At 57.2% G+C, this 17602-nt stretch overlaps 6 protein-coding genes across 6 annotated transcripts; 2 read left to right on the top strand and 4 right to left on the bottom strand.

The window, feature by feature from the left end:
* Nucleotides 1-39: 39 nt before the first annotated feature.
* E0L32_003861 (uncharacterized protein) lies at nucleotides 40-429 on the bottom strand (the record flags this gene model as incomplete). Its single annotated transcript, XM_031138207.1, has 2 exons — nucleotides 40-349; nucleotides 422-429. 2 exons carry the CDS (start codon nucleotides 427-429, stop codon nucleotides 40-42), a joined length of 318 nt encoding a protein of 105 aa, XP_030998278.1.
* A 619-nt stretch (nucleotides 430-1048) lies between these two features.
* On the top strand, nucleotides 1049-3778 carry E0L32_003860 (uncharacterized protein; the record flags this gene model as incomplete). The annotated part of the gene is made up of 7 exons (XM_031138206.1): nucleotides 1049-1347; nucleotides 1506-1671; nucleotides 1737-1864; nucleotides 1921-2124; nucleotides 2178-2520; nucleotides 2581-3511; nucleotides 3633-3778. 7 exons carry the CDS (start codon nucleotides 1049-1051, stop codon nucleotides 3776-3778), a joined length of 2217 nt encoding a protein of 738 aa, XP_030998277.1.
* A 1390-nt stretch (nucleotides 3779-5168) lies between these two features.
* E0L32_003859 (uncharacterized protein) lies at nucleotides 5169-6229 on the bottom strand (the record flags this gene model as incomplete). The annotated part of the gene is made up of 3 exons (XM_031138205.1): nucleotides 5169-5249; nucleotides 5320-5402; nucleotides 5485-6229. 3 exons carry the CDS (start codon nucleotides 6227-6229, stop codon nucleotides 5169-5171), a joined length of 909 nt encoding a protein of 302 aa, XP_030998276.1.
* An 851-nt stretch (nucleotides 6230-7080) lies between these two features.
* On the bottom strand, nucleotides 7081-8628 carry E0L32_003858 (uncharacterized protein; the record flags this gene model as incomplete). Its single annotated transcript, XM_031138203.1, has 3 exons — nucleotides 7081-7632; nucleotides 7877-8434; nucleotides 8554-8628. The coding sequence occupies 3 exons, from the start codon at nucleotides 8626-8628 to the stop codon at nucleotides 7081-7083; spliced, it is 1185 nt and encodes a 394-aa protein (XP_030998275.1).
* Nucleotides 8629-9784: 1156 nt separating this feature from the next.
* On the top strand, nucleotides 9785-10607 carry E0L32_003857 (uncharacterized protein; the record flags this gene model as incomplete). The annotated part of the gene is made up of 2 exons (XM_031138202.1): nucleotides 9785-9880; nucleotides 9951-10607. 2 exons carry the CDS (start codon nucleotides 9785-9787, stop codon nucleotides 10605-10607), a joined length of 753 nt encoding a protein of 250 aa, XP_030998274.1.
* A 1410-nt stretch (nucleotides 10608-12017) lies between these two features.
* On the bottom strand, nucleotides 12018-13857 carry E0L32_003856 (uncharacterized protein; the record flags this gene model as incomplete). Its single annotated transcript, XM_031138201.1, has 2 exons — nucleotides 12018-13791; nucleotides 13850-13857. The coding sequence occupies 2 exons, from the start codon at nucleotides 13855-13857 to the stop codon at nucleotides 12018-12020; spliced, it is 1782 nt and encodes a 593-aa protein (XP_030998273.1).
* Between the last annotated feature and the right edge of the window lie 3745 nt (nucleotides 13858-17602).

Below are 17602 nucleotides of genomic sequence, written 5' to 3'. Positions count from 1 at the left end.
TTCGTCCCTGGTTCCTGCTTGTCGCCGCATTGATCCAACTTATTTCTTTTGCGCTGCCGCTGCGGCCTGCTGTGCTTGCTGCGCAGGAGCAGCAGGGACCTTGACGTCCTCGAACTCGTCCTGGCCGATGATGTGGATGGTATAAGCATCTGCGGCGAGGATTGTTAGCTTCATGGCACGATCCCTTGAGAAATCTTGTAGGTGGCCGCGGAACGTACAGACTCCAATGGCAAAGGCCGCGATGCCGGCGCCTAGGACCGCATTCTTGACGAGATACGGTCGCCTGGCCCGGATGAGGGCGGGAGACTGCCTGTGGTTGCGGTCGTAGTAACTCGCTTGCTTCTCGATACTATTGAGGACGACGGATTAGTTTGATGCATTGTAGTGGGGGGCTGTGTGTATGCGAGAGTCGATGCCTTACCCTGCCATTGTGACAAGATGTTTCCTACCGGGGAAAGTGAGAAAGTGCGAATGTCGTCTTGCATGCGGAAGATCATTCGAGAGGCTTGCTTACAAGGGTCTTCTCCAGTAGATATGTACATCCACACCCGGACTGGCTGTCGAAAGATTTCCAAGCCGCCCCGCCATGGGCCAATCACAACGCAGCGCACCTGCGTCACTGCCGACCAGCATCGGGGCCTCACATTGGCTGGATACAGCACTGTTTTCCAGGCAGTTCCCACTAGAAGTGCTGCCCAGAAACAATGACTTGAGCTGCCTGCAAACGACCACTCTGGACTCTGGGCGAGAGGTACCTATCCAAGGTACCCACATAATAAGGTACAACAGCCCAGAAGCGCAATTCGTTTGCTGCGCTGGTACCAAACACCTCCAGCTGCACGGCGTGCCTAGATCTTTGTCTGGTCTGCATGCAAGATTGTCACGATTGCTTCACTTCTTTATTCACCCGACGTCAACATAGCCGCACGGCACAGTCAAAAGAGCTTCCTCCTCACAAAAAGGAAAGAAGAAGAAAAAAATCGAGACCACGTTGACGCCAGGCGCGGGAAATGCGCACTGCACCACAGCCTTCCTGCCCGACGCAACCATGGCCGCCGCGACAGCAACGACGACGGCGCCGACCGACTCGAGCATCGCCGAGCAGATACGGCAGCTCAACGACGCCCGCAAGCTCGTCCTCGGCGACGTGGCCTACTACCCCAGCATCGTGCAGAGCATCCTGCCCATCATCGGGCCCTCGTCCCACCCGGAGCTGCGGCGATGGGGCGCCGACTTCCTCGCCGAGGCCTTTGCGACGCCGGCCCTGCCCTCGCGCGACAAGGAGACGCTGAGCCTCGTCGTGCTCGAGACGCTCAAGGGCATGGTGGAGAGCGCGTCCGAGGACACGTACGTCCTGAGGAGCGTGGTGCAGGCGGCGGCTAGCATATACCCCTTGGCCATGCGCTGGATGTAGGTTCTTCTTCTTTTTGTTCCCCCCCTCCCCTCCTCATTCTGTTTCCAGCTGTGGGAGACACTTTGCGCTAACTGTGATCCGTGGTCTGCAGAATTAACAATTCTTACGATGCCCCGACCTGGGAACGCATGCAGGCCATCAAGTCAAGGATCTTCCGCATATGGGAAGGTTCCCCCCCTGCAGTCAGGATATGCTGCATCAAGTTTGCTCAGCGGGTGGTACTAGCCCAGACGCACGGCGCGGGAAGCGAGCAAAAGGTAGATATCTATCATCGCTCTCAATTAGAAGACAGGCACTCCAAGGTACTGACTGTGTTCCGCAGCGTGATGGCCTCGAAGTCTCCCTCGCCATGGTGCCCCCAGATCACCCCGTTCTCGATGCGAGGCAGCTCGAAGCAGAAGCCACCGGCCTGCTGGACCGTATGCTGGGTATACTCCAGGACAATAGCAGGTATGAAAACTCTGTGGACTTGCGCTCTTATGTTTCTTGCGCTAACCAAGCAACAGTGATGCCCTCCTTGTAGATGCCACGATCAATACGCTTTCAGTGCTCATCCGCACGAGACCATCGACGACGAACCGCATCCTAAACGCCATCTTCAACTTCAACCCACTCAAGCTCGCCAACTCACCCATGACCTCCAAGACTCGTGTGCTCATCAAGTCCATGGAGAAGACGACACGCATGCTCCTAATTCATCTTATCAAACGGTAAGATACCCCAGTCGCTGTACCTGCTTTTCGGTAGCTAATCCAGCCTGTAGCGATCCCAACCATCCCCTTGCGCCCAGGATACAACAGTGCATCGAGCGTCTTGTCCGTTCAAAGACTGAGATCTTTGACGACACCAGCAGGAAGCGGGCCTTGGCCGAGACGGCTGCCTACGGAGATGCCAAGCGGCAAAAGGTCGAGGCCGAAGCCCCGGCCCAGTTCCAGGTACCACCACTCGGCCCTGGCGAGCACAGTCTCGCAGCAATCTTCACTCTGACGAGCAATCCTGCTCTGCGCGCCTTCAACGCTTCTCTTGTACCGGCCGAGCTGGCTGCCAAGGTCAGCGTCTCTACGCTGGCAGGCACAGATCCACGGTTATTTGATCTAGCCATTAATGTGAGTCGATGGGCGTTCTGAGATGCTTCGACATAGTCAAACTGACTCTGATATCACCAGGGCATTCGGGATAGGATAAAAGCAATGGAGGCCAACGCGGCGCAGCCGGCCGCGCTCGACCCGAACACGGCTCCGCTGGGCGTGGAAGAGGACGACGACGATGATTACGAACCGGACTACTACACAGCAGAGGATACGGAACAGATCCTCAACAAGCTCGACAGCGCTCCAGACGACCTGGCCACCAAGGCCGAGACCGCGGCCCTGGCCCTGGGAGCGTTCAAGCTGCCGCCGGCGCCGTCTCTCACGCCAGACATCGCGGCCAAGGTCGGGCAGGGCACCGTGTCGCGCGTGTTTGGCGTGATGCAGACGCTGGAGGACCCGGCGGGGAAGCGCGCAAAAGCGGGCATCAACAGGCTAGCGGCCAGCACCTACGACCGCGACTCGTGGATCACCGTCATCAGCCGCCTGGCCACGAGGCCCGCGGCCGCGCTGGGAGACGGCGGAGACGGGCCGGAAGAGGACGACGACGACAAGTCGCAGGTCCTCAAGGCGCAGGCCCTGTCCCTGGGCAACGCCATCCGCGAGCGCCTCTTCAACTTCATCCTCGAGGACTTCCGCAAGCGCATAGAGCTCGCCGTCTCGTGGCTCTCGGAGGAGTGGTACAACGACCGGGTCCAGCAGCGCTACTGCTCGGCCGCAGAGGAGGGCGGCGCCCAGCAGAAGCGGCAGCCGGTGCTGCACTACGACGAGTGGGCGCTGCGGCTCATGGACGGCTTCCTGCCGTACCTGCACGCGCAGGACAAGGTGCTGACGCGGTTCCTCGGCGAGCTGCCCGAGCTCAACCGCACCATCCTGGCCAAGGTGCGCGGCCTGTGCCGCGACCCGAGCCTCGTGCAGCTCGCGCTCACGAGCCTCGTGTACCTGGTCATGATGAGGCCGCCGGTCAGGGAGGCGGCGCTGGATACGATCCAGGACATCTGGCTTGAGAGTAAGTCTCCCCCCCCCTTTTTTTTTATCTATCTTCCCTGCTTGTGTGTCTCTGCTCTAGGGATCATTTGCAAAGAGGGAGCATTTCTCGCTGACATATGCTGATTTTTCTGGCGGTACAGGCGAGGATGCCAGAGCGTTGGCGCAGAAGTATCTGGTCAAGTGGAGGCCCGAGTTCGTGGCTGCGAACAGCGGCGCAGCTGCCGGGGGAGGAGGAGCGGCGGCGGCGGCGGCGGCGGCACCGCCCAAAGCGGTGACTGCTTCGTGAGGAAAAGCGGGATTGTTTTTCGTTTTTGTATGATATGATGAAGAGCAAATCATGGTATGATAGGGGGGGACAAAGCTGGCCAAAAGGTGTTTGGTCCGGTTTGGCCGCAGGCTTTTTTCAGCCCTCGGAAAGAGGCGTACATGCATGGCGGAGGGAGAGACGGACGATCCAGTTCTAGCGAGAGATTCAATGCCATCACCGCATCATGGACTGGCCACGCAAACCTGTGGTCCCAGGTCCAGATGCTTCATCATGATCTGCGAGGTTGTTGCCATCTATTCAGCATGTTGCTGCCCCCCCCGTAGCCAACTGTATCTCTGTGTGGCCCTAGGTTTGATCAGTTGACCTACACGGGTATCTACTTTCAAAGACAGACTTTCACTTCACTGTACAAGATAAGAGAGATGGGTATCTATGTATACGATTACCCCGAGAGATGGCCAACTTGGAGGGATAGGGCATATCACGATATCGGAGAGTGCAAGGCTTTTCCAAGTGGTTTCAAACAAGTATTCGTGCTCAGCCAGTTTCTCGAACACCTCGATAACTCAACCCGTTTCTTTCGATCGAGCAATGAACTCATATGAAAACTCCAAGCGTATCTATCAACGGCTTCTCTACTCAAACAACTTGATCAATATTGAGACGTTTGTTTGCAGATTAATATATTACTCTACACACTGTGACTAGTCGGTCAGGCCGAGCAGTCCATGATACAGTCAGTAAAACGTGCAAAGGTCCCATAGCCCGAGACTGGGTTAGTCTGCAGCGGAAGGGTAGCCAAGAATTCAACTCTCTTCGTATGAGCGAGCAGCCGTTAGACTGGCTGGCATCATAAAAGGCTACAGAAAGAAATCATTACTTCATATAAGACCGCCCAACAGCCATGAGCAGCTGCAGTCGTTTCCCTCAGTCTGCCGTCAAGCAGGGCCAACGAAGCATAACACATTGAGTCTGATAAGAGCACATTCGCACCAACACCTTTAGGCGATACATTCAAGGACTAGGCATGTTCATCATTACAAGTCCAAGTTCCCATTTTTCACACTAATAAGCTGACTTGATTTCCGACTTTGCCTTTGCCTGGAAAGGCCCTTCATTCTTTTGTGTCCCGTGCGCCTCGGGTGGGTGTGACGCCGTGCCCTCCAGATGCTATGAGATGATGCCCCAGGCTGCCAAAGAGAAACTTTGCGTATTCGTCATCATATCACATTGACGAGGTGATTTCGGGCCGCGAAGAAAAGCCAATAGCTGGCTCTCGTCGACAACCCCTTCGCCGCCAGCTCATGCATGGCTATGCGAGAACAAAAGGGGATAGCCCGGACCAGATGTGTGAAAACCAAAACCCCGACACCAACGCCCACCATGATGTAGCCAGAGCAGCAAGCATCTACTGCATCTTCTTCCTCTTGCCGACCTGGGCAGAGAAACCGGTCTTGATGGCCTGGACTGACCGACGAGAACCGCAAGACTGTTTTGAGCCATGTCAGTGATGTGCCAGGAATGGAGAAAAGGAAAGGGAAAGGACTGGTCAGGCTTACGTTGCAGGTGACGAAGTACAGACGGTTCTCACCACGGACCAAGTCCGTGTCGGGAGAGCGACATGTGCGGCAAGTGACGTATTCTAGACGGGCTTGTTAGCAATGACGTTCGGTGCAGTAACAGACCACGGACGGGTCGAGGAGTGGGGGCATCGCCAAACATACCGATGATGTATTTCCGCAGCACGTTCTCGATCTGCTTCTGCTGGAAACGACCCTTGATGACCAACCGCCTGCTTCCGTCGACACTGCCGGTCGTACCCAACTCGGCAAACAGGTAGGCCGTGACGTGCTCGTCGGTACGCTTCATGCGCTTGCAGATCTCGGCAATGTTGGCAAAGATGGTCTTCTTGTTGCCTTCGCGCATGCACTGGGGCGGCGGGATCTTGTAGGAGCGGGAGCCGCTCAGGGCGTGGTCGGGGTTCTTCTGCGCCAGCAGGGCGAAGAAGCGGGAGAGCAGGGGGTCGAAACGGATGGTCTTGGTCTCGTCGTGCTGCCAGCAGCCGGTGCCCTTCTCCATGTCGCCCTCGTCCTCGGCACCGGCGTCCTCGGCCTCGGCGTCGTCGAGGTTGAGGGCCTCGAGCTTCTCGGCAAACTCGTTCTTGGAGCCAGCCTTGGGCTTCTTCTTCTTCTTCTTCAGCAGGGCCAGGTCGAGGTCGCCCTCCTCGCCGGCCGGGGCGGCGTCCTCATCCTCATCGGCAGCGGCCTCCTCCGCCTTCTTGGCCTTCTTCTTCTTCTTTTTCAGCAGGGCGAGATCGAGGTCGGCATCATCGCCGGCGGCGGCGTCCCCGGCGTTTTCGGCAGCTTGAGGGGTATCAGCAAAGGCCTCAAGAGCAGCAGAGAGAGGCGGCGTACGGGGCGTGTGGGACTGCGCGGTGCCCTTGGTGTCGTCGTCTGGGGTGGCGATCATTGTGACACTTCCGTCGGCGTCAACTACGAGCTTCTCTTCGGTGAAGGCGACAGATTTCCTCTGCGTAAGTTGGGGCTTCTTTATGGTGGAATATAGTCAGTAATTTGATACTTTCTTTCTCTTTTTGAGGATGTGGCCAAGTCGTCGCCTTGTCTGATGACTCATGTGGGCACCGGATACGGGTGATGGGACTCAAGGAGCCAGGGTCGCGTGGGTTTGGGCAAATTCTTATGGAGGGAAAATTGGCTGGAGGGGCTCGATCGGAAAACTCACTTCAGCTTCCATATTCGCTTTGCGCAGCGAACCGTCGTGCAGGCCTTATGCTTTTCTTCCTTGTTTTTTCTTCGTCGTTGGTAACTGGTTTGGTGCAACACTGCTGCTCGTCTGGCTTCCTTGCTTTGCGGAAATTTGGTGTTGGGTGCGATGACTGGAAAAGACCTGATTGCTGAAATCACACCTACGAAATCGAAAATGTCTGGCCAATCACTGCGCCGCCAGCGAGAAAGTGTGCCCGCCCGATGCAGCAAACGCCTCGAGGCCGCGGGGTAGTGCCTCTGTGGCTGTGGTGGCTAGTGCATTCAGTCTTAGTCAGCCGCCAGTCTACGCTCTTTAGTCCATCTCACAGAATGATCACGGACAACAGAAGCCAAACGCGCTTTATTTCCTACTTCATCGTCATTCATTATTGGTATTCACGGTGCTAAAGAGCTTTTTCCATATCTAGAACTAGCTGATCATTCACGGCAGCTGCAATTGCTGCCGTTGAAGAGGGTCTTGCCCATCCATACTGATCAACTAATGCAGTCCTGTCCCTTCGTGCAGAGGTCCCAGTCGACAGTTGCTGTCACCACTTAGCTCTTTGCCGCACCGGCCTTGATGAGCAATATGTCGCCGTCCTCTACCACGTAGTCCTTGCCCTTGGTCATCATCTTGCCCTTGGCCTTGACCTCGGCTTCATCGCCAAGCTCCTTGAGGACACTGAAGTTGTACACAATGGCCTGGATAAAGGTCTTTTCGAAGTCGGTGTGGATGACGCCCGCCGCTTGAGGCGCCTTGGTCCCGTTGCGGATCGTCCATTGCCTGACCTCGTCCGTGCCCGACGTGAAGAAGCTGCCAAGGTTGAGGACCTTGCGCATGGACAGGATGATCTTGGGCAGGGCGGACTCGATACCCAGCTTCTTGCACTCCTCCTGGGCCTCGGCCTCGGTCTCGAAGCGCGTCAGCCGCTCCTCGAACGAGACCGAGATGGGCAGGATCGGGTCGCCCTGCGCGTGCTCCTTGATCCACTCAGCAATCTTGGGAAGATGCTTGTTCTTCTTGCGCGTGTAATCCCGCTCTGACAGGTTAACCAGGTAGACGACCGGCTTGGCTGTCAGGAGGAATAGAGGGTTGATGATCTCGACCTAGGATGTGTGTGTTAGTCTCGTGTTCAACAACAGCTGTAGCTGAGAAGTACAAGACGACGGAAATGGACAGCAATCAGAATGGGATTTTATCTCAGGATGCACTCTTGCGTTGTTTTTGGTGAGGCATTCGACGAGCTGGGATTAGATCAGGCCTTTGGCCCTTTGTCATCATCGAAAGCCATGAAGGCTCGTGCTGCAGGCAAAGCAGAAAAGAAAAGAAAAGGACATTGTGCAAGCTTACCTCCTTGGGCGTCCAGTTGCCCTTTCGGACATCCTTGCCGTCCTTCACCCACTGAAGGATCCTCTCGATGCAGGCCTCCTCTTCTCTGGCCTTCTTCTGCTCCAGACTCTGACCGCCCTGGCGCGTCTTCTTCTTTTGGTTCTCGAGAGCCTTCTCGATAAACTCGATATCCTTGAGCCTCAGCTCCTCGCTGATAATGTCGAGATCACGAGTAGGGTTGACATCACCCTCGACGTGAATAATCTCAGCATCATCGAAGCATCTCACCACTTGGAAGATGGCATCGACGGCGCGAATATGTGAAAGGAAGGCATTGCCGAGACCAGCACCAGTCGAGGCACCACGGGTCAGACCGGCGATATCATAGACGGTCAAGTTGGCCGGGACCCTCGACTTGGGCTGGTACTTCTCGCACAGCCAGTCAAATCGCTCATCTGGTACGATGACGCGAGCCTCCTCAGGGTCGATGGTAGCATAGGGGAAGTTGGCCGGGTTGCCAAGGTTGCACTTGGTGATGGCCTGGAACAGAGTTGACTTGCCGACGTTGGCAAGACCGACCTAAGGTCTAGGATTAGCATCTGAAGAAGAAGAAAAAGAAGCGCCAGAAAAAAAAGTAGCCAAGAGTAAAAATAAAATAGGCGGTCAGGAAAGATCCTGGTCATTCGGGGGGCACCCACAATACCACTCTTCAAGTTGTTGCCGGGACGACCCAGCAGGATCTTCTCTTCTTGAACCTGCTTCTTGGGAGGCATTTTCTTCTTCTTGTTTTTACTACTGTAGGAGCGGCGATTGGGGAGATAGAGGACAAGATAGCTCAATGAGAGCTGAGGAGAAAAAGCAGACCCGGCTGCAGCTGGCCGTACTAGGCGGGGGATCGAAGTGAAAGGAGGGCTGGGCCTGAAAAGGGACGTCGTTTTGAAGGTAGAGGCGGCTGCTGACCGCCTAAAAGGGGGGTTCAAAGCCCAGCAGAGCAGTCAGGACGCCAAAGGAATGAACTTGTGCCAAGTGCAATGCGGTGCTGTCGTGGATTTGCTCTTGGTCAAGGAAATGCGTCGAGTTGGGTGCAGGTGCTCGTGAATTCAAAATTTTGTCAAAATTTCCCCTCGCAAAGCTTCTGCCAGGTGGTGGGATGGAAGGTTCCTTTTAGTGGGGCTTGCATGCGACTTGGCTTGGGCAATCCACAGATTAATAGTGGAGACATGTGAGAGACTCGCTTCCATCTTTTGAGCTTGCGGCCTTGCTCGGGTTTGGCCCAAATAAGGTACCTATAGTTAGCATCTCCAAGGGCTCGCCCACTGGATTTCCACTGGGTTGAGGTAGTCCTCAAGAATGTCAGTCCAGGGACCTCGTTAATGACAACCGAGACCGGGCAAGGGACCGAAACTTGTGTCGAGTGCTTGCAACCTCCGTACTCCGTAGCTGAAGCCCGCTGGCGAGTTTCAAGCCAGCCCTGTAACTTGGGCGAACTTGGGTTGTAAGCTGAGCGACCGGGCACCTACAAGTACATTGAAATTGAGCTAGTCCGCCACTGGTAGAATCAGCTCCATATCCTCCCCGCATTTCCTCGCTCAGCGCCCTTCCACCTCTGTCATAACCACCGACAGCGGCGACGAATTCGGGGTCTCGAGGAGCAAACAGTTGTCGCGCAGAAGGCCAGATATTTCCTCTACTACTCTGAGCGATCTGGGATCCGGCTCACCAATCCTTCTCCCACAAGCGAATCGTTTTGGGGGCAATCTGATGCACAGCCACCAGAGCTCCGCACGTCACAGACAGGCCCAGATATCCACCAGCCGCGCAGGCTGAACTCGTCCTCGTCGCTACCTACATCAATTGGCGCCTTTCATCTCTCTCCAACCATATCACACAGAAAGACTTGCTTCGACAAAGTCCCTAGTTTCTGTGGCAATGGCTCCCAAGAGGTCCAAGTCGACTCGCACGCACCGATCGACGTTATCACTCCAGAAAACCGAGGTCGTTATCAATGTGTACGATCTCCTCCCGGTAAGCCATCACATCGTTGCTGTGCAGGATTGACTCCATGGTGGCTCGGAATACTGACGACCCCGGTCAGCCTGGTAGATTGTCCTCGGTGCTCTGGACGCTCGGCACATCTCTTCTTCACTCGGGCGTCGTCATCAATGGCAGAGAGTACGCCTACGGCGGACACGACAGGCCGGGAGTGACGGGAGTGTACTGGACGAAACCAAAGACCGAGCCTCCCGGAGGCACGTTTCGATGCGAGATCATGCACGGCTTCACGGTCGCGCCGCAGAACGAGATCGACGCCATCATCCGCACCGCCTCGGAAGAGTTCCAGGGCACGGCGTACAACCTCCTCACCAAGAACTGCAACCACTTCACCGCGTACCTGTGCCAGAAGCTCACCGGCGAGTCCGGACCGCACTGGCTCAACCGGGCCGCCAGCATCGGCGTCGCCCTGCCGTGCGTTGTCCCGCGCGACTGGATCGAGCCGCCAGATTACGACAATGCCGAGGGGGAGCTGCTGGACGAGGACGACCATGCGGACGAGCAGTCCAGGATGCTGCGCCACTCGTCGGAGCAGCCCCATCTGCTCCACGACGACCATGGATCCACCGGCGGCTGGGACAGCGAGGAGGAGCGCCGCCGAGGCGGAAGCGGCAAGGGCAAGGGCAAGGCCGCCGTTCGAGACACAGCAGGCAGGCCGCTCCCACCGTCGGAGCGGGCACCGTCGGGCTCGCGTGCATGAGTGCTGTGGACTGGGATCGGGGCATGGAAATGGAGTTACGGAAATTGCTTACATACTACGGCGCAACGGTCATACTCTTGATACCACAGACTCGTTTTGGGGGGTGCAGGCACTCTTTATTCCTGCTTTGCGGAGAATTGATTGTTAGGGAATCGAATACCATGGACCGGGCTTAATCCGGGAAAATGCACTTCATCGTTGCCTTCCAGTTGGGCTCATACTTCGGGCCTCTTCAAAGTGCAGTAGGACACCAGACCAGATCAAGGAGGAGATGAGCTGCTTGATCCCTACCTTCGGTGCCAACGCGACTGCGCCTATGTGAACCATACTCTGATAACCTAGAGGGCCTCGCAGTGACATCGACAAACGAACTTGCTCTTGAGAAACTTCATTCGTCCTGCGCTGAATCCGTGATTACCGCGGAAATAATGAAACAACACCAGCTTCCTGGTATCAGGCAGAGTTCTGTCACATTTACACAATGAGGAATAATACGATGATAACCCAGGACGATAAAATATGATAGTATATATCATAATAACTGGAAGAGCAAATATCGCATCAGTGGTTTAGTGGTAAAATCCTACTTTGCCATAGTAGGGCCCCGTGTTCGATTCACGGCTGATGCATATTTTTTTGCTCCCTTCCAGTTCAACTCTAGCATCAATTTCAGGTCTGTACAGGAATTTTTGCTACTTACCTTTTCGTACTTCTTCTCGTTTTCTGCCTTTATTTGAGACACTACTCAATGAGACCTACTTTTTGCAGTAATGGACGTTCTGGAACAGGGAGGTATGAAATGAAGGCACACTTATCATCGGCATCCAGACCATCGGGATGCACGGTAGTGCCATAAGGCTTCAAGGGTCGTGAGGGCTATTTCCAGGCTGGTGATAAAGGGATGGAATCTGCTGGTATAAGATCTGGAGCCCAAACATATCAAACCCATACAGCTATGGTTCGTTGCCAGCTGGAATCTCACGAGCAGGTAATAAACATCGTTTTGAACGTATAATCATATTAGATTTGCGCCTCGTATAAGAGTTCAGTAAGCCTCATGCCATCCCCCCCCTTTTGCCTCGGGTCCCAATCCTTCAAACCTTCGTGGATCCTCATCAAAGAAGCCACTCACTCAACCAGACTAAAAGATTAATAAGAATAAACACCACCCATCCATCCATCCCCTTTCGAGCACTATTAAAGAACCCCCAAGACACGAACGAGCAAAGGCAGTCAACTCCCCCAACCCTTGGGGAACCAGCCCCAAAGACCAAGTCTCAATCCAGCAAACGTTGACACCCCCGCGGAAAAACGCCCGTCGTGAAAACACAATGTCATCAAAAGCCATGTTCCCTTTTTCCCTCCCCCCTCCTTTCGTGAAACCCATACCCATCATCATCAATCTTCTTTTCAGCAGCCGCCGTACTTGACGCCCCTCTTGCCGAGCTCCTTGCGGCCGACGGGGTCCTCGGGCCAGACCCAGCCCCGCGAGCGCTTGGCCTCCCTCTTCTCGGCGAGCTGGGGCTGCGGCATCCAGCCGTCGCGCGGCAGCGCCTTGCGCCGCGTGCCCTCGGCCGGCGCCCCGATCTCGGCGCGCCAGTGCGCGTGGCCCCGCAGCGGCTCGTCGCCGGCGAGCATGCACAGCGCCCAGAGGGCCAGGCACGCCGTCATCGGCTGGTCGCCCGCCTCCTCCTGCTGCTGGTGCTGCTGCTCCTGCCCATCGTGATCCTCGGGGGCGGCGGCGGCGGCGGCGAGCTGCACGCTGCCGACCTCGAGGAAGCCAAAGTGCGGCGTCGACTCGTCGCCGTTGCGCACAAAGACGAGCTCGATCTCGGTCAGGATGAAGCCGTACCGGCAGCCGTGCTCGCGCATGGCGTGGTGCAGGTGCGCCAGGCCGCGCAGGTACTCGACGCGCTTGACGTTGCCCTCGACGCGCATGCCCGTGTTGAAGCGGTCGAAGCTCTTGACCAGCCCCACGACGCGCGCCGTCGGCTTGCCGCCAAAGATGGCCGCCGCGAACGAGGACTCGCCCGAGAGGTTGGCGACGAACACGTTGTCCGCGGCGCCTGCGGCACCGGCACCGGCGGCGGACGCAGAGTTGGGGTTCTTGGAGGGCACGGAGAGCTGCAGGGGCCGCGTGGACGACAGGGCCAGGGCGGCGTTGAGCTTGGGCACGTAGAAGTTGGCGTAGATGGAGTGCAGGGCGGCCTCGGTCTCCGGGTGGCGCTGGCCGGTGGCAAAGTTGGGCAGCAGCGGCTCCGGGACGGGGCACGAGAGGAGGCCGGCAGCGCCGGGCAGGGAGAGGATGGCCGAGGTGGTGAAGGAGGTCCACGGGCGGATCTGGCGAACGTCCCACCAGAAGTGCTTGGTGTTGGGGTTGCGCATGGGGAAGGAGATGGAGCGCACCAGGGAGGGAGCAGGGTTGGCGGTGGTCAGGTACGACATGAGGGTGGTGCTTGCCGGCGGCTCGGGCGTGATGGTAGCGGCGGCCGCCAGGGGAGACGGGGCGCGCGGCACGTAGGCTTGGTACATGAAGTTATCGGGCTGGCACATGCCGGCTTGGAGGGTCGCCGTGGGGATGGCGGTGGTGGCCGCGGGGCCCGAGACGAAGGCGGGCATGGCTCGGTACGTAGGGAAGCCGTACTTTTCCAGGGCGACGTTGTCCAGGCTGCATGACGACGCACGACGGGAGTGGTCGTTGAAGCCGTCGTGCTGAGGAGCAAAGCTGACAGGAGAGCACAGCAGAGTGGGCGTGCTCGAGTTGGAGTCGTCTGAGAGCTGGGAGCTGAAGGAGAAAGCGGCGGAGCGGCTGATCTCAGGGTTGGTCATGCTGCGCTGGTGGGAGGGACGGAAAGCTGGCTTGGAGGCGACGGGCGGCGGGGTTGTGCGCAGGCGCTTGGGTGGCGAAGGGACGATGGCCTGGTCCTGGGTGCGGATCTTGGGCAGGAGAAGGGGGCCGTGAGTGCGGATGGGGGAGCGGGCAGGCGTCGTGGTGCGCGTGCTCGTGGTCTGGAGAGAGTCGGAGGGCGACGACTCGAAGGAGTAGACAGAGCCATGCGAACTTGAGCGAGCATGTCCCGGGTGGTACGGGATCTCGAGGAGAGAAGGGTCAAAGGTGAAGCTCGGCGGGGTGGCCGGTTCGCAGGAAGGGAAGTTGAAGTCGAACATGACATCCGCTGCCAGCCTGTTGACACGAGTGTTAGTGCTTGGTCTAACAAGAGAGCAATAAAGGGTTGCCTTACGTGGACATTGTGACGACTTGGAAGGGCGTGTGTATCTACCGGGACACACAACAAACGTTGAGATTATATGGTAGGCGGAGAACCAGCTCCGAGGACGACGCAGGCTTTTGTGATATAGGTGATGAAGGGTGGTCGTGAGAACCAAGCTCTTCTTTCCCTCGGGGGCAAGTCTAGCAAGATGAAACAGAAAGGAAAAGGAAAGAGAGGGAAGATGGCGTTTGAGAGTGAGGAGGAGGAAGAAGAGGCTTGGGCTGATGAAGAAGAAGGACTGGAGGAGAAAGGCTGATGGAGGGTTGAGGGCCATGAGGTCTTCTTATCCTCGCGGGAGAGATGGGAAAGATCACAGCCCCAGCTGCCGGTCGAGTGGGAGGGGACCCGCATTGGACCATCCGATGGGGGATATGATGATGAAGGCGGTGATGCCACTTGCAGACATGGGGTGTGTGGGTGGAAGTGACAAAGGCGAGAGAGCCCATGATCACGATGGGCCAGCCCAGTTCATCAGAGATGGCATCCACTTGGATGAGAAAGGCCACCTGAAACACGGAAGCAAGAGGGAGCCCGCATACAGTAGAGCTTGTGTCGGGCAAGCATCATACGCACCAAGGCCCGTCAAGAGGCCAGAATGAGATCAATCTCCCGTAGCCTTGGCTGATCGTCTGCCAGAGGTCCGGCCGTGTGGCCCCAGGCCCAGGGGTTGGCGCCGGGGGACGACAAAAAAGCAAAGGGTACGCACTCACGGTGTACAAGAGACAGACCGGGACGTGGTGCAGGCGGCGAGAATGAGATACGCGCGCAAGACCTCAACTGGCAATGTCTCGGGAGCCGGCGCTTGCAGCGAAGAAGCAAAGGGCAGGGTCGTTGCGGTCAAGTACCCAGATATGTCTCCCGGAAGCAAAGAGACGAGGTACCAGATACCGGTCCTGGGCGTACATCTGGATGTATTTCTCCTCTCAAGTCTCCCAACCACCCCCGGTCGTATGCTTCCACGCTGAGAGGGTTGATGAGCTTCTGCAGGGTGGCCCTCTCGCGCTCTCGTCTAGACTTCTAGAGCGAGGCGGCAGAGATGGTGCCTCTGCACATCGACGACGTCGGTCGGGAGAGAAGCAAGCCAGGTCGGACAAAGTCCCCGGCAGATCTGGGGTCCCACAGGCGTCTTTCCCACCCCGAAAGGAGCAAGATGGGCAAGCCATCAACGGCCCTAGCTCCTGGGAGTTGAGTTGTCGATGCAGCATCCAAGGCCGTGAGTGGCCAGAGGCATATGCAGCCACCCCTGCCCTGCACTGGCGTCTATGAGTCATATTTAGACACATGGCAGCATCTGTGGTCCAGCACTTTGGGATGCGACATTACAGCGCAACCCCCACTGGAGCCGGGGGCGGGTGGGCACTCCACGAAACCCACGAAATGCCGCTAAGGCACCCTCAACGCTGCTACTGCAGAGCGCCAAAACGCGCTGCAACGGCATCACGAACAACTGACGAGGCGACCCCCCCCCCGCGTCTTGCGCGACTGGTTCCACGATTCAAAGGGCAGAAAAAAGCGCGGGGTGGCATGGCAGAGACACACTCCGGAGACGAGCCAACAAACGTGACTGCGCATCCGCTGCTCCGTGCATACGCGTTGCACGTTGCAGCGTCCAAGACGACGACGCGACAGGCCGACGGCTGTCCTCCTCTACAGCACCAGCCCGAACAATTGGCACACAGTGCTCCCCCCGCCTACCGCGACAATCCTCACTTTGGGCACGGCTTGGGCTCCCATGCCGTACATGCTATGCCATGCCATGCCATGCCATGCCATGTCTCGCCGAGCCAGCGTCTGTCTCTGCGCTTCTGGGAGCGGCAAGAGCGCCCTCTCCTCTCGGTACTTTGCTTCATCGGCCAGTCCTATTTTTGGGACACCCGCCGGCCCAGAGACCTGGCTGGACAGATTCAAGGGCTGTCTCGGTAATTGCCATGGCTTGGGGCGAGCGGCTACTGAAATTGGCAGGCTTCAGGGAGAGAAAAAGGAAAACCAGGCGACAGCCATGTCTGTGTGGTGTAAGTAGCCGTAACAGCCGCGCCGAGGGCGGTTGCGACAAGCTCGTTTGGTTAGGCGCGGAGAGGCTGACGGGAGCGAGATTACGGACAGGGCCGGGATGGGATGGGGCTGGCTGTCTCTTTTTTCTTTTTCTGGAAGCATGGTCTCTGCGTGCGGGTGTCTGTGTGTCCGAGTGCGCTGTGTTCCGTGTTCCACCTCTGTCGTAGATCGGGCGCAACAGACCCCGGCCCGGGCTACTGCTGGTGGGTGGTGCTTCCTGCTGCGCTTCTTCACTCTAACACAGCATCAATCCATCGTAGGCAACCTGCTCGGCTACTGTGTCGTGTGGCTTTGCTTTGCCTCACCCGCCGGCCCAATGCTAAACGACGGGACGTCTTGCTTTTGCATCGTGTGACCCTCCCTCGAGATCTGCTCCGGCATAAACCTCCGTCGCCCTACTTGACGCAGCTATTGGGCACTCTCTGTGTCTGGGCGGCTCCCGAGATGAAATCCAGGGACCAAGGGCCTGCCTCGCCCGACCCAATCCGGCTTCATAAAAGCTCCTGGTGACCTTCATTTCGCCCAAGACGGGCGGCTTGACAGTCTGGTTTTGCACAGCCTCAGCAGAGAAAGTCGGCCAAGGTCGGTCTCTGTGGCCTGACTGACGACGACAAGTCGCCGGGTGGCCGCGCGTTGGCTGGCGCTTACACACGATATTTGCGAGGGACGGGCGCTTACATCCAAGCTGAGGCTGGGCGTCAAGCACCGTGTGTGTTCCGTAACGAGAAAGACTTGGCTGCTTGTATTATCTAAGCATCCCGTTTCCGACGGGGGCCATTCTTCATCTCCGTTCTGTTCTCGCGTGCAATTCGTGGGCCGTTCGTGGCGCCCGTGCAACCGGACTGGGTTGTCCATCGACGCGAGAGTGCGTCGCGTGGCTCAAACGCGGGCGCGAAAGAGAAAGAGAAGAAGGCTGGCGTTCTCTTTAGCGGGCGGATTTCCCGTCAAAAAGACGTTGGCGGAAGCGTCCGATTCGCCGCTCGCCGGATCCCTGTCCGGCCATTCATGCAAGCTCGCGCGAGCGCTCCGCCCAATGAGCTTTGTCTCCCAGGCCCTGTCCTTCGCCCGGTTCATTGGCCCTCGATCGTCGTGGGAATACCGATGGGCACTCCTCAAGACGGTGTGGTCTTTCCGAGTCCCGACAGCTCCCACCCTTCCAGTCTTTTTCCTGATAGTCCAATATCTCGTTTCATGTTTCACCCCGGTAGCTTCGTTGTTTCATGTTTCATCTGCTTCCCTCTTGGTCTGTGGGATTATGACTCACCTCTTGGCTGCAGTAGCATGCAGGAAGTGGTGATCCTCTCTCGCTCGCTTACACGGAACGAGCTCTGATCATGGTGATGATGATGATGACGATGACGATGGTGCTTGTTTCTTCCTTGGTGACATCCACGGGAAAAATAGCGCAAGAACTTGGCAGAGAAGTACTCCTCGCCTCGTGATGGGACTTTGATCTCGCAGCGCTATTGTCTGCGCCCGCGCTGTGTATCTATTCCAGCCAAAGTGTCTATGAGGTATACTCCCGGCCTTGGTATCGAGCTTTCCAGATCGGCCACACAAACAAACCATTATCTATGTCATTAAAAAAGAAGCGAAACACGAGGGGGGGGGAAAAAAAGGAAAAGCTCCTGTAACCCTTCTTGGAAGAAAGAGCCGAACATCCGTGAAAAA

The sequence above is a fragment of the Thyridium curvatum genome, assembly GCF_004353045.1.
Source record: "Thyridium curvatum strain D216 chromosome Unknown NODE_17_length_530222_cov_84.051745, whole genome shotgun sequence".
Lineage (NCBI taxonomy): Eukaryota > Fungi > Ascomycota > Sordariomycetes > Thyridiales > Thyridiaceae > Thyridium > Thyridium curvatum.
This window is presented reverse-complemented; position numbering and strand designations above follow the sequence as displayed.